General features: G+C 27.8%; 1 protein-coding gene across 1 annotated transcript in view; it reads left to right on the top strand.

The window, feature by feature from the left end:
- LOC122511323 overlaps nt 1-1,040 on the top strand; it is a 78,213-nt gene extending 77,173 nt beyond the window's left edge. Inside the window, exon 2 of the mRNA XM_043626482.1 lies at nt 945-1,040. Within this exon, the coding sequence (XP_043482417.1) occupies nt 945-1,040 (96 nt within the window). The remainder of the gene's footprint in view (nt 1-944) is intronic.
- Nucleotides 1,041-16,606: the final 15,566 nt, after the last annotated feature.

Below are 16,606 nucleotides of genomic sequence, written 5' to 3'. Positions count from 1 at the left end.
AATAATATAAAAATCAATTTTTTCAAAAATTAAAAAATTGCTATATATAAAGCTCCTTCGGGAGGAAGCAAAATGATTTATTTTTATGATTTTCTTGAAAATATCAAATTGATACTAATTTGATACAACAATGAAGATCAATTTTTTATTTGGTTCACATTTTTTTCACGAAAACTGTGTTATTATTAACCACCAAAGAATAAAAATATTCTACATTCCAGTGGAATACTTTGATTTTTAGAGGATTGTTTAAAAAATTCTTTGATTTTACTATTAACCACAAAAGCATAAAAAAATATTTTTATGCTTTTGTGGTTAATAATAAATATAGTTTTTAAATGATAATTTGAGTTGATTGTTAAAAAAATTGTTTTATTTATTATTTAACCACAAAAGAATAAAAAAATCTACATTCAATTGGAATACTTTTTTCAAGAGGAAAACTTTAGAGGATATTAGAAGAAAATTTTTCCTTTAAATATAAGATTAACTTTATAAGTATTGAAGAAATATTCTCTGAGTATACTCGTATATTGAGCAGAAACGTTATCAGGGCTTCCACCAACGCCCAATACCTCCCCTTTTTCCTACTCTTTAGATTGCATCCCCCACCAATTTCATCCCTCCAGCTTTGCCCTCTTTGAGATAACGGATCACTTCTCAGATAACCTTTCTCAATGACACAGATTTTGAAAAGCATTTATTCTAAAACATTATAATATTATTCAAAATTATTCTATTTTCAGTCTATGATACTTCCTTTTTCTAGACCGTCTGGTAAATTTGAAAAAATTCAAATTTGGAAAATTCAAATCAAATAATTTTGAAAAGTCAAATGGGAAAATTCAAATTTACTGAAAAAAATACTTGAATGGCATGAAAAAGACTAATTTTCCATTGATTTTTGGCTCCATCGATAAAATCGGACTTGTTTTAATTTACAGGGAGCAGTAATCAACGGCGCATATCTTGATGAATATTTGGGGACTTTGAGAGATCAGTATCCTTTGTTCGACTCTTCAGGATGCATAAACTTCTAAGGTAAAGGTCAATTTCATTGCATAAAATGTCCATGTAGGTATATAAACGAAATAGCGGATGAATTAAGGTTTGAATATGTAAGAGGCGAAATGGTTTTAATATGCATGAATTACTGACGTTTGATCATTTTGACCTTGCTTTTTTGTTACAAAGATAAATCTGTATAGCGACGCAGATTCGATTTTTATATTTCCGACCGTTTCTGAAGCGATAGAAAATTTCACCTTGAGCCAGAATTGTTAAAGGAAGCCTCTCTTTTACAGAAAAAAGTGCAGGTTGTTATTTGGACATTATTGACGAATTATTTTTATCATTTATATACTTTTGCCTCTTAGTTCTTTTTTAATGTATTTCTTCTTTCTTTTTAATGTTCTTTCTTCTCATTGATGAGATTTAATGGTTCTGTGGCGATAACGTTACAGCCCTAATTACTGGAAAAGATTTTTAAATAAACTTTTTTTAAAAATTAAATTCTGACAAATGTTCTACACAAACATATACACAAACACACACACACACACACATATTGTGACACACTACATAATTTTATCAATTTGTTATAATTAATTTTGGTTGTGCTCATGAAATTTATATTTATTTTTCTAAATTCAAAATTTTCTTAATGTAAATTAGGAATGCAGTTTCAGTTTTCGTCAAACCTTTCAATAACTCTCGGTTGACGAGTACCTACCCGTGACCCGATCAAAAAATCGGTACATATATCTTAATTTACTCATCAGTAGTCTCATTAACGGTGAAGATTGTGTAATGTTTTCCCCTTGGAAATTTTGTATCTGTCATGGTTAATTTCATGAAAATTTCTTTTTTTCTTTACTGTATGAAAATTAAGACTTTTAACTATTAAAAGTTTTAAGGATTTTAATGAGGTTATTGATTTTATCTGTCATGAAGATAAATATTTTTTATATATGTGATATCCATTAATTTGTGAAGTAATTGTAATATTTTTGTCGTTACTTTTTATTACAAAGTTTTTAGTCTCAGCTTTTTAATTAAATTTTTATCTTTTTTTGAATTTCGCGCCAAAAGTTCATTTAATCGTCGCCTAGATGGCATGAAAATTCTCTCATAAACGAAATGAGGCGAATAGATGACTTTATAGAATCATTCTAGTAAAATTCTACAAAACTTTTCTGACAGGATTATTCATCAAATTGAAATTTATTCGTTCTTTGAATAAAAATTAGAATTAAGCAGCACATTTTTGAACCTATTATTTACACTGGAAAAAATTGATTTGATTCAAATAACCGATTATTTCTATTATCAAATAAATATTCACTTCAATAAAATAATTTTTATTTGAATCAAGTAAATTGTATTTAAATCAATAATTTCAGTGAATAATTTTTATTTGAGTCAAATAAATTGTATTTTCTTCAAATACTGAAATTATTGATTCAAATAAAAATTATTTGATTCAAGTAAATATTTAATTATTGATAACAGTCGAGTGATCGGTTATTTGAATCAAATAAATTTTCTTTTTATTCTTAAAAACTGGAAAAAAGTAGATGAGCTGGAAAACTTGGAAATGTCAGAAAAATATTGTAAAGTTATGTAAACACCTTGCTTTTAGACTTCTGTGTTGCTTTTTTATATATCTTTTTATATAAAAGTTTGAAATTCATCTTAGATAACATTTTTTTCCAAATGTGAAGAAATACTTTTTTTGACAAGAAAATTATAAAATTGATTGAAAGAAAATTTCCACCTGCACCCAATTCTCTTTCTCTATAGAAATGGATTTTTGACAGTTTCCAATTAGAAGAGAACATCAGGTGAGCACGTGCTACCGAAACAAGCTGCTCGGTATCTCACAGGTTGATGCTTTTTTTGAGTTTTAGAGGGTTCTCGATCTAAAATTTGGAGAAAAAAAACGAAAACAGGTGTTCGTTTTTTGGAAGTTTATATATGCAATTTTGTATACAATATGCGCGAAAGAGGGATGAACTTTAGGACTATTCTTCGATGTAGAAGATTCAACGATCGTTGAACTCGCAATGGTGCTGACAGGACATGTACTCCCACCTTCTCGGTATGAAAAAGTCTCTCTCTCTCTCTCACCTCGCCAACTCACCTGGTTCTCCCAACTTCCCCTTCTGTTGAGAACAAGTCCCCTCTCTCTGCTATTTCTTCAACGCCTTCTCCTCTCCACGCGAATCGTGTGGCGTCGCATCATTTATTTATATTTATTTCATTTGATAAATAGTCGAAATTTTTCTTTTTTTCTTTAAATTTTTTTCTGTGGACATCAAATTGAGACAAAAAATGTATCAAAATTGTTGCGAAGCAACGTTTTCATTGTCTCAATTTGATATTTTTAGAAAAACTGTGATTAAGACGACGAAGAAATCAATAAAAAAAGATAGTGATACTTTTCTGACGTGGTTGGAATTTTTCGAAACTTTATCTTCTGTTAAAGAAAAAATTTTCTCTAAATCACTCGATTTACCTATATTTATTTAATTGTTTTTAAATTATCCTCTTTTGGAGATTTTTAATTTCCAAAGTTTTAGAATATAGTAACGACCATTTTTATGTTCTCTAAATTTTTTTGTATTGGTGTGGGAAACAGTATTTCTTAAAAATGACGTTTATTCTGACGATTATAATCGAAGTTGTTTAAATTGTCGGAGAATTTGAATGTGTGAATGAGCCAATTATCTTCATCTTCTTGCTGATCAGCTAACATATGCGCTTACCTTTACTAAATAATTGCCTATTCAGACACTCAATCCACATTCATGCCGCGGTACCAATCCGGGACTGTCGCCAAGTGTCATATGAGAGCATTTCCACGAAGTCAGATAAAAAGCCTCTAGCAGGTGAAATATGATTTTTTCTGATGGATACGATAGGCATTTAATCATTTTTATTGATGTATTTCTATAATTATTTATATTATGAGACAATATTTTTTTTCAATCAATTGAATTTAATGATGAAAGTTTTGCAAAATTGATACCATTTTTAATTTTGGTATCGACAGGGCTCGAACTATAGGTCTGTAAACCCGCAAAGGTCCATAAATTTGCTTGAAGTCCGTAAAAGTCCATTTTTTTTTAAAAAAGGTCCGAAAAGTCTGTAATTTTATAGTAAAAGGACGAAAGTTCGTGATTTGTACGATATAATTTGGAAAATTTTAGAGAAATTACAAATGATTGCAGAAATTCAATTATTTTCAAAAGTAACAAAATTCTTCGCAGACATTCAATTATGATATACACGGAAAAACCTTTAAGCAGTCTGCTCACCCGAAACTTATGCGTCAGCGCCACCACTAAACTTGTTCATCTGCACTCCCAAACTGGGTGACCAACGTACCCAGTTGTAATTTTCTAAACTTTTTGGGAAGTTTGTCTATCGAAAACGGTAATGCTACGCACCCAGTGGCGGGCGATCAGACTTTCCATGCAGTGAGAAGCGAAATTTTGTGACAGTGGGAAAACAGACTTCTCAAAGGTTTTTCCGTGTAGTATATTTCGTAACGAGTGCGAGCAGTTGCCAATTTTTGAACGAGCACTTTTTTTGGAACAAACTGTAGGCGAAGCTTCGCTTCGCACTAGTTACGAACGATATTTTTCATAACAAGGTGCAAAAAAGTGCCCTTTTTAGCACCGCGTTATGAATAAAAATTTTTTTAAATTCTCATCAAAATTTCAATTATCTTTAGAAATAATAAAATTCTTCTCCGAAATTCAATTATTTTCGAAAATTTTGATAAAATTTTACGACCACATTTAATTATCTTCATAAAATAATAAAAATCTCACAGGAACTCAATTATTTACGAATTTTTTATAAATTTCTTCGCAATAATTCAATTATTTCAATTTTATTGAATTTAAAATGAAATTTGTTGATAAAATTCTTTTGGAACCTCGAATTAATTATTCGAAAATAATAAAATTTGTACAGTGCTTCAATTATTTTCGTAAATAATAAAATTCTTTTTACGAATTCAATTATTTTATTAAATTAATAAAACTCATTGCAGAACTTTAATTTTTTTAAATGCAATTTTAATCGAATTCCTCAAAAATGTAATTATTCTTAAAAATTTTATTAAAATTCGTCGAAAAAATTCAATTATTTAAAAATTTGTTGACAAAATTCTTTATTATTCAATAAATTATTTTTTTTGTATTTAAATAATTGAATTCTAGTAGAATTTTCTAATAAAAATTGTATTTAAAATGGATTTCAGTTAAAATTTTAGACAACAGTTGAATATTAAACGCAATATAACGTGAATTTTTGGAAATAATTGAATTTTGAAATTAATTTTTTTGAAAAATTTTAATTGAATTTTTTTTTTATATTATTTGAAGTTTTTATTTTCTAATATTTATTTAATTGGAGAATTTACGAATAATTATAATTTCGTAAAATTGAATTATGTAAACAAATTAATTTGAAAATTGTCAAAGAACTTTTTACAAAATAATTAAAAATAATTTATTTATAAAGAAGAGTTTTATTTTCAAATTGAATTGAAATGATGAAAATAATTTTGAAAAAGTTATATTATACTTATGAAAAATTTAATTTATAGTTTTAACCCTCCTACGATTTTATCATTTTTTAATTTTGCAGGAAATAAATTTATAATTTTGTTAAAATTAATTTTGACTATTTCATTTTCACTTTGATATTATAAGTACAACGATATTTAGTTTCAAGTTACACTACAAATTTTATTTATATGACTCTCGAATTAAATTTTTTTAAATAAATAAATGAAAGATACACCCCGAGTATACTCGGGTTAAACCGTAGGGGAGGTTAAGAAAAATGTTCTATCTTATTTAATTCGGACTGGTTATATTTTTGTCAGCAATTGGTCTGTACATGGTCCGCAATTTTTCATTTTTAGTCTATAAAGTCCGTATTTTTTTAATTACTTTCACTGGTTCGAGCCCTGTATCTATTTTATAGCTACTGTTTAGTTCCTATTTGGAGTGTATATTTTTATTAATCACGCTTACGAGCGCAGATTTTGATCCTCGGGTTCTTGCCAAAAGCTACTTTGTGAAATTTAATCCTATTCTCGGTTGAAGGTCAGGTGAAAAGACACAAGTTACAATTAAAAAATATCCACGTGCTATGAAAGTCACACTCTTTCTCTCTCTCTCTCTGTGAATGTAAATCTCAAAAAAGGAAATTGCGGAAAATAATACCTTCTCTATAATCTTGGGAATAAATTATCCAGTTTGCTTCTATGTATAAATTCTCACATTAAGAATTTATATACCTATATGGTATTAGTTCGAATTGCTTCACTCTGCTTTATTACTAATAGAAGAGATGGAAATTTATTATAATTACTTATCATACTGGAAAGATCGCCAGCGAAGATTAATTCTCTACATATATTTTCTGAAATTTTCCAATTTCGAAATAAGGTTTAGATTAAGACAAGCATTTCTGTAAATTGAATAGCAATAGTTATAGATAATTGGATTGTGTATAATTATATAGTATATGTTTAAAGTACCTTGTTTGATTTGTAACAAAAAACATGTTTCAATTGTTTATCCTGATTCCGAGTTAGATTTAAATGCGATAAAGAAAAAGTTCTTTGAGAGAGGATGCAGAGGTTGTTTCCTGCGATCCTGCGTAAGAAAAGGGCTCCACCCCGGATTCCGATGTTCCACATTTGAAATTGTACGTTATGCTCGGTTCATAATGAATCGCGTGAGTAAAATGGTTATCTGTGCTTCCTTGATTTTTGAGACTTTCGATTGACCTCGTGACAATATTTAAATTTTTGACCCTATCCCAAATATCTTATATCCCTCATTCCAGTATAGAATTAATAAGGTTTTCTTTTCTTTTCGAAAATGTAATTATTTGAAATAGAAATGGATATCCATCAGGAACCATGTGATTATGAAATGAGGAAGACAAATCAGAAATGTGATGCAACAACTCGACTAAAGAGTATTATTGAGTTTGGAATGAATATAGAAATTAGTTATACAGTCTTTGCGGAGTGAATCGAAAGAAAAGATGTGCATAACGGTGGAATGTATATATAAGTTTTTGAGGAAATCCAAAAAATAAATCCTCATTCTCTCTCTTAGGCATCGGAAAGTCTTTCCGGACGTAATTCTGTTTAATCGAAGGAGGATGTGGAGTCGGTTAAACCGAAGTCAGTCAGTTTCATTTGAACGTCAGCTGCCCGGATGTCTCCCCCATCTGTGGGACTCGTGTTGCAGGGAACAGAGGCACCCATGTGAGACACCTTCTCCTGTGCTCACTCACTCGTCTGCTCGCTCAGGTGGACCTGCAGACGCACGTGCACACGCGAATACGAAAGCATCCATGTACTCGCATCTGGATAAGCTACACTCGCAACTTGCCCAAGCTTACTACTGCTATGATCGTCAAAGACACTTAAGACCATAGACTTGAACCCTACAAGCGTAACCGTATTTCTCTTACCTTTAATTATATTTATACTCTTCTGGAATTGGAGAGAGGAAAAATTATCTCCATGGTTTAGACCCACTTCTTTTCTTTCACTGCTTATTAGTACATCCTCTGTTTTTCTCTTCTTTATGATATCTTAAGATGTTTACTAAAGTAATATCTTACTAAAATCTAAGATGCTTTATATGTTTTATTAGCATAGTGCTGAAGATATTTCTTCCATCTTAGTAAAGTAAGTTTCTTTAACAAGTTTCTAAAGTATCTTATATATTAAGATGGTTCTGGTGCAATAAGATGTTTAGCGATCATTGCAAAAAGAAGTATCTTATTTTAAGATGTTTTGGTAGACACTTTTTAGACATTTTAAATATCTTAATTTAAAATATTAAAAGTAACTTTGTACACATTTTCAGCATATTTTTTGGGAAAAAAGTTTTGAGGTTAACTGTGGGCTTATATGGAAAACACTTTATGTATATCTTAGTTTTTAGTATAACTTACATTTTTTTCGCATCTTATGATTTTCAAGTATAACTTATCGCTATAAACATCTTAATGCACCAGAAACATCTTAATTTAAGATACTTTAAAAACCTTATAGAAGTATCTTAGAAATTAGTATAAGATACTTTAGAAAACATCTTATTTTAAGATGAAAGATACCATTTTTTTATCTTTTTCATCTTTTTATTTTGGTAGGGAATTTTATCAAAAGTACCGGAAGAATATTCAATTTTTAGAATTTATAAGAAAATTATGAATTTTGTTGTCCAACTTAACAGACTTAAGAAAAAAGAAAATATTAAATTATTTTTTCTTAGAAAATAAATTTCTAAAAAAACCGTATTGTTTTACGTCCGTAACTTTTTATTAAATATTCTTGATTCAACTATGTATTTTCTTATTAATATTCTTGATTGTACTATGTATTTTCTATAATATTCATGTGTGTATGTGTATGTCGTATATTATTACATTATATTCAGTACATTTCCTATTCCTATGAATATGATATTTGTTATTATATATTTTCTATGTATTTCCAACAAATTAATAAGTTGCAACAAATCCAAGAAAGAGAAGTTATATTTCAAATAATGTAAAAAGAATAACCAATTACGTATCAATTCGACAACCTTCTACAAACTATAGACCACACATGAGGAAAGAAGAATGCACTCCGAAAGAGAGAGAAAGACACATACCAGAGCCAGGTCCAGCGAGTTCTATCCAAATACATGGCGAATGAAGAATACCCTATTGATATTGGGTCCAGTGAATAATCGCTGCACCTACCAGCATGTGTAGTATTTCGGCACGTGTATTATTCGTTAATCACCTTGCATTAGAAAATTTGATATAAAAAGGGAAAGCATCTTCGTTAGACTAGAGAGTATTTTTTTTGAAAATCAACCTAATAACATCTTTGAGAAAGAGAATACAGTTTAAAAGTATATACTGCCGTCCAGTTTAAAAAAGGCACTATCTACATATTTTATGAAAAATGAGTTTTTTATACCGTTGGATTCGTAATGAAAAGACGAATCTAATAGTCGTATTCGTAATTGAAAATTTTAATTAGATTAGAAGATAATTAGCGGCCAATTAAACTATCTACAGAGATTTTCGAGAAATATTTTTTAAAGTGTCACTATCTGCAGAAGGAGACGACCTATCTACAAAATTTTCAGGATTTTCAACCCACTTGACCCCTGAAATCCTGATTCACGAGCACTATGTTCATATATAGGTTATTCAGTAAACTGGTCTCAAAAGTCACAAAAGTAGAGAACTATGTACATAGTGACGTTTTTCGTACATATTTTTCTCGAACTTTGGTTAACTTTCCGCGAGAGAGAGCACTATCTACAAGTTTAATTATGCAAAAAAAATAAAAATAATACAATAATTTGCCAATAAAGCTTTTATTCTGTATTAACACATATATTTAATGCAAATTAAAAAACAATTTTAATTCTTTTTGTAAAGTTAACATTTAATTTAATAAAAATTTCATGCAGAACATAATAATCAAATAAAATAAAGTTATAATGGTAAATAAAATTTATGTATTGAGGGGCTGATAGTAAAAATGGTTTAAAATAATAACGGGAGCAAAAGTAGAATAAGTGACTTAGAAGCAAAAACAGATTAAAATGATTGTGTAATTTCTTGATAAATTAATTATAATTACAAAATATTAATTCAAATAAAATAAGTTTTTTTATTATTGACAATATTTTTTAAGCACTAATATAATTAATTTATCAAGAAATTACATAATCATTTTCACCCATTTTTGCTCCCAAGTCACTTATTCTACTTTTGCTTCCATTATTATTATTATAAACCATTATTTTACTATCAGCCCCTCTATTGTTCGTCATTTTTCGTTCGGTATTTTCAAAATTAAAAAATATAATATAATTATAAATAAAATAAAATATAAAATAATGATAAAAATATAACAGAAATAAAAGATTGTGTTAGAAAATAATGTAGATAGTGACGCTTTAAACAGGAAAGTGGACCGACAAAGCAATTTTAAACGTATACTATCTACCACATAGTGCACTTTTCATGTATTCTCCATAATTTTTGGATAAAAAATGGGCACTATCTACAGCTTTATTAATAAATAATTAAAATTAATAAATTTGTTTTGCACCAATGAAAAGAGCGTGTCCGAATTAGTCAAGAACATAAGTTTGTTTACAACATTTTTAATTTTATTAAGAGATCCAGATGCAAACGCGTTTCCTTCAATATCTCCGATTGAGCTAAAATGTAGATAGTGTCTTTTTTAATAAGGACGGCAGTATAAGCCCCAAGTATTATTTTTTAAAATCCATCTTCGGTAAAACATCTACCAAAATACACCGATTTAACTACGAGTAACGCAAGTGAAAATTCAAAAAGAATTAATTTGGAAATAAGCCCAAATATTAGTAAAAGTTTCAACATCTAATATTGAAACAGTATATTTAATTTCGAAGAATCGAAATTTGCTCATGGAGGCGATAGTCTGGAAGAAAAGTGAATCTCTAAAAACGCAATATACTAAATGCATTAGTATAAACAAGGCTAATATTCAATCATTGAAGACACCAACCAGAGGCTCCTTTGTGTCTGCACCACATGACAATCAACAGTTTTCAATACTTGCAATAATAATTATTGTTATTCCAAAAGTAAGATTTTTAATTTATACTCATTGTATTTTTGTACTATTGTCAATTCTTTTTTTTCTTGGTTGGTTTTAATTATAAATCTTCTCTCACAACATTTAGTAGGCTCATTGACTTATCCTCATCCCAAATTAGATTCAATTTCTGAAACTAATTTAAAGCAAGGAATGTTAGGTATATTTTAAAAGGTTTTAGTTTTGACGTAACAGTATTTTGCATTAATAACAATTCGCTTTTCTACAATAATTTATAAGTAGAGTAGAGGGCCCTAAGGTGGCAACCCTAAGGAAATTCTTGTGCATTATTTTGCAGCACTGAATGCTTCAGGTTATTTTTCATTGTTTATGAAGACGAAGTTTTTGGTTATGTTTAGACATGTATAACTATAAACACCTTTGTTTATAACAGAGACATCGTTAAATTTCGGTAAAAAAAATTTTGAAAGCATGGTTTTTAATGTGATACTGTGATTACAGTTAATAGTTTAAAAGTTCTAAACTTTGTGGTAATTTTTTTTACATAGAAAATTCTATGAAAAGATGTAGAAAATTCTACATAGAAAATTGATTTTTGTAACTATTTTTAAAAATTTTCAGTTAATTTTTGAATGGTGGCCACCTTGGGGCCACTTTTTTTAAAAGCAAAATTTCAGCTGTTTTTCCAAAGTCGCCTAAATTTTATTTTACTTAGTAAAATAAAAAAATGTTTTTGCTAAAAAGTTAGCTAAGTAGTTACAGATTCAGGGCATATATTATTAATTATGTTATATAATACTGTTTAGGAATTACAGTCGTTCAAAAGATGGGTGGCCACCTTGGGGCCCCTTACGCTAACTATTTCTATATTTTAGAATGTTAAATTATTATTACTTATATTAATATAGATTGAATTTCAAAAAGTTTCAAATTAAAGTTTTAGATCATTTAAAAATTGTAAAAAATTTTAATTAAAAATTCGAAATTCGAAAAATGTTGCTTCGCAACACTTTTGATTCGTCTTTCGTCTCAATTTGATATCCTCACTGAGGTGTCATTTAAAGCATGAAAAGTGACTTAGAAATATGGTGAAATAATTCAAGTCCTCTTGCATATATCAAAGCAAAAAATGCAATTTGCAATTCCTTTAAAGCATACTATTATTCTTACACGTGATAATTCATTCTGTAATTTTTTTTTCTCGCGACTTTCGAGATTGTAACTAACCGTTTTTCCTATAGGTGAACATAAAACACGTACTGAATAAGAAACTACAATATTATTTCTGTACGGGCGCTGTTGGTGTAATTGTTGTTTTAATGCGATATCCCACGCGGGAGGGTTGAGTTTGCGCGCGTTGAAAATGCGTAACACGTCAAAGGATTGGTAATATACACTAACTGCATGCAGTTAGTGTATATTACCAAGTTCGCGAAGCAGTTTTCTTTAATCAAAGGTGTATATTTCTACTCTCTAAATCTGAATTAGTAGTTTTCTATACAGTTTTTTTGAAAGTATCGAATTGATGCTAAAAATTCGGATCAATTTTTTATTTGATCCACACTTTTGGTATCAATTCGTTGCAGTTTGATACATTTAATTTAACAGTATGTACTATAATCGTTTATTCGTTTATCAATTGAATTAGTAACAGTTTTAAATAATTTTGACTAAAAAGAACTACTATTTGCTGTAGTAGAAAACTGCTAATTCAGATTTAGAGAGTAGCTGCGTATAGAATGTAGCCTGTAGTATAGAATAGAATCGTTAAGGTTTTTATGTCTTCGTCTCCCAAGCAAAAAAGACCATCTCTTGCTTGGGAGATGAAGACATAAAAACTTTGACGACATCTTTTTCTATATTAACTTCTCTATTTGATAAAAATTCATTATACAATGTAGCACGATTAGATTATATTTTTATTACATAATACTTGCAGTATATTTAGTTCTTGACAGGAATGCATGATTGATAAATAAAATAAAAGGATTCTTTTTTTTTCAAGAAGAGTGTTTGGAATCATGTATGCTTTCCACTTTCCACATATCAAGTGATGTATACAGTGCTGATTCCTAGAATTCCTCTTCTGTCTTGCATTTTATTCCTCACTTCTCTCTATTGTTTGAAATTCTTAGAAAGAAGTTGAGAAAATCTATTGAATGAATGACTCTCATTCGTTTAAATCTGATGCGCAAAGTCACTTTATCTTTATTGAAAAAGATAATACTGAAATCATAATAAATACAGTTGTAGTTAAAAAATAGTAATAAATATTTGTGTTTAATTATCAGTATATATAACTAAACTAATAAATACTATAGTATTTATTAATTTAGTTGGTTATTTGATTATTTTATTGTTGCAGGCTTCGTACATCTACTAAAACCTACTACACTGGGAAAAAATCTATTTGATTCAAATAACCGATTCCTTGACTATTGTCAATTAAGTATTCACAAAAATCAAATCATTTTTAATTGAGTCTGTTAAATGGTATTTGCTTTAAATACTGAAATTATTGATTCACATACCATTTAATTGATTGAAATAAAAATTATTTGATTCAAGTAAATATTTATTTGGTAATCAAATAATTTTTTTCAGTTCATTTACTACTTTTTTTTAGATTTGTGACACTAAAAGCTTTTCTATTTTTGAGAATTTGCACTTCTTTAAATTCGCTGAGAATTAGAATAAAAAAATTATTCTCAAAAATTTTAATAAAATTCATTGAAACAATTCAAAAAATTAAAAAAATTTTTCAAACGATTCAATTGTTTTCAAAAATGTTTGGAAATTCAATTATTTCCAATATCTACTATTTTAATAAAAAATTTCCTAAAAGAATTCAAATATTTAAAAGATATTTTTATACAATTCTTTGCAAATATTTTCATAAATAATAAAATTTCACGGGAAATTAATTATTTAAAACACAATTTTAAAAAACTTTTGATAAAATTTGTTTATCAGAATTTAATAATTATTTTCAATTCCTTTTTTATTTAAATTTTTTGAAAGAAATTAATTATTTTCAAAAAATTTTATTAAACTTCTTTGTTGAAACTTTATTAATTTCAAAAATTTTCAAAATTTATTTATTTTCAATATCTACTATTTTAATCTTTTTTAACATTTGAATTTAACAAAAACAAACAATAAAATTTCCCAAAGAAATTCAGTTAGGTATTTAAAAAAAATTGTTAATAAAATTCGTCCCAAAAATTCAACTATTTTCATGAGTTGTAAAATTCTTCGAAAAAATTCAATTATTTTCAATACAATTTGAATAACATTTTTTTGATAAAATTTAACTATTTAAATTATATTAAATTTTTTTAAGTAAATAAATTAGGTAATAAATTAATTTTTAATTAGTTTTTAAATAAATAAATTATTTTCAAAAATTTTAACAAAATTTGGTAATAAAATTCACTTATTTTTAAAAATTATGATAAATTCTTTAGAAGAATTCAATTATTTTCAGTAAAATTCAATAATTTTAATTAAATTCCCCGTAGGAATTTAAATTTTCTTCTTTTATTAATTTCATAAGTAGTCAAATTGTCACAGGAATTCGATTATTTAATTAATTTAATTTCAATTAGGGGAGAGTGGGGCAAACCGGACCGGTGGGTAAACCGGACCTCTCTCAATATTTCCGAAATGGCGAAATTGGAAAAAGTGTTGTTTACAAATTTAAAACAACCATGTTTAGTATACCTTATTTTTTCAATCTGACAGTTTTAGCTTGCGTTTGTGCGACGAAGGGAGCAAAAGTTTTTTTTTTAGTTTTTTTCTACACTTTTTCGAATTTTTTCTTAAGGAAATTCTGAGAAAATCGTGTAATTATGTTTCCAAATATTAGGTCTTAGGTTTTGAAGGTACACACCTCAGGAATATTTACCACCAAAAACTTTGATGAATTTGCAAAGCGTTTCTTTTTGACAAACATTTATTCTCAAAATGGGCCTGTAGGGCAAACCGGACCGTTTTCGGTGGGGCAAACCGGCCATAGGATATTTCCATTGAATTAAAGTTTCATAAAAATTATTTTTAAATAGAACGTTTCTTTCATTAAAATATTTACTGACAATGAAAAATAATTGTCTTCCAATGAGAATTAGACCCTTTAATATTGTTTCTCTGATAATGACAAACATTTTTATTTTTTTATTAAAAAAAAAATATTTATTTAATTAAAATTCAATCCCGTATTATTATTTTCATTACTACAACCATTGTTTACATGATTCTTTATGTTTTTTATTATTGTAGATTATGTAAATGCAATATTATAAATAAAAAACCAAACAGTCCGGTTTGCCCATGGGGAGGTCTGGTTTACCCCAGGGGGTGGGGCAAACCGGACCGTTTGCAAAATTTTTTAAAGTTAACACAGCAACTAAACAATAAAAGATAAAGTATAGATGTCTCTAAGAAAAAGTTGCGCAATTAAATGATCTTTGAAACAAGCCATCGAAAAATGAAATCGGTTGATTCGTTTAGTCACAAGAGTCAAAAAACCGTTAGGGGGTCCGGTTTGCCCCACTCTCCCCTATGTTTAATACAATTTTAAATGAATTCTTCGAAAAATCAAAATTATTCTTGAAAGTTTATTAAAATTCTTCAAAAGAATTCAATTATTTTAAAAATTTTTAACAAAGTTCTTTATAAGAATTCAATTTTAAGAAATATTCAATTATTTAATCAATTATTTATTTTTGAAAAATTAATGAAAACTGAAAAATAGGGGACTAATTCTGCTCGGGATCAAATTATTTATTTAGTATTTAAATAATTGAATTCTTGAAGAACTTTCTAATAAGAATTGATTTAAAATTGAATTTTATTAAAAATTTTGGATAATAATTGAATTTTTATAAGCGTTATATATTGTGAATTTTGAGAAATAATTAAATTTCAGAAGATTTTTAATATTTAAATTTGTATTTTGAAATAAAATGATTAAAAGTTTGAACAATTTAATTTAAAATTTCCAAGTAAAAAATGATTGAATTTTAGAAGAATGATAGTTGTAATTTTTAAAAATAGCTAGTTTCTGCAACTTTTGTAAAATTAAATATCGAGTACGAAGCCTGCGTTGTTAATAACAAAAAAAGAAGAAGCAGAAGAAAAGTAGCATAAATGAAATTATCCAACCTTTCTTTGCGCCTTTGTGTATATAATTAACTTTTTCTCTATTGTACATATATTATATCATAAATGAGCTGCTGGTTAATGAAGATCTACTCATATTGAACATTAGAAAATATGCAAATGAAAGTGAGAATGCGATTATTCCAGAAAAGTTAATGTCGATATAAACTTAGCCATTTTGCTGGCCAACAAATCGTGAAAGTTAATTAGGCTGCTTTGGTTGGATAATTTTAACCGGTTCGGTGTTTTGTATGTCACAGATAGACACAGGAAGCCATTTTGGTCTCCCGAAAATCAAGTTCCGAAAATGTCATTTCAACTTCCGGGATGCATCTCCTATATCTAGACTATATAATTTTAGTTTACCTTTACTAGTAAAGGAAACTTTTAGGTTTGGATTTTGGTCAATTTGGATATTTATGTGCCGTGATAAATGGTTACAGTTATAATTTTTAATATATGATGGCTATTTAATTACAATGTATGCGTGTATAAATACTCGGTATGAGAATAAGTCTTTTTGAAAAGGAATTCACAAAGGATCTTACAAAGCAGATAACAAAGAATTTTGTTTTCTTTTCTCTTACAACATTATTGTCAAAATTCAAAGTCCAGGAAGAAGTGCGGGTAAATTGATGAGAGACAAAGTAAAGGAATATAATACGAAAAGAAATATTTGAGAGAAGCTGCTAAAAAATGAGCGACCAACAATAATAATATAATAATTACCGCAGTTAAATTCTGAGCTGAGTAAAAAAGGGTTTTCAGCTATATAGTTAAAAA

This window comes from Leptopilina heterotoma, unplaced genomic scaffold, assembly GCF_015476425.1.
Source record: "Leptopilina heterotoma isolate Lh14 unplaced genomic scaffold, ASM1547642v1 Lhet_81, whole genome shotgun sequence".
NCBI lineage: Eukaryota > Metazoa > Arthropoda > Insecta > Hymenoptera > Figitidae > Leptopilina > Leptopilina heterotoma.
The sequence above is the reverse complement of the archived record's forward strand: the minus strand, read 5'-3'. Positions and strand labels throughout refer to the sequence as shown.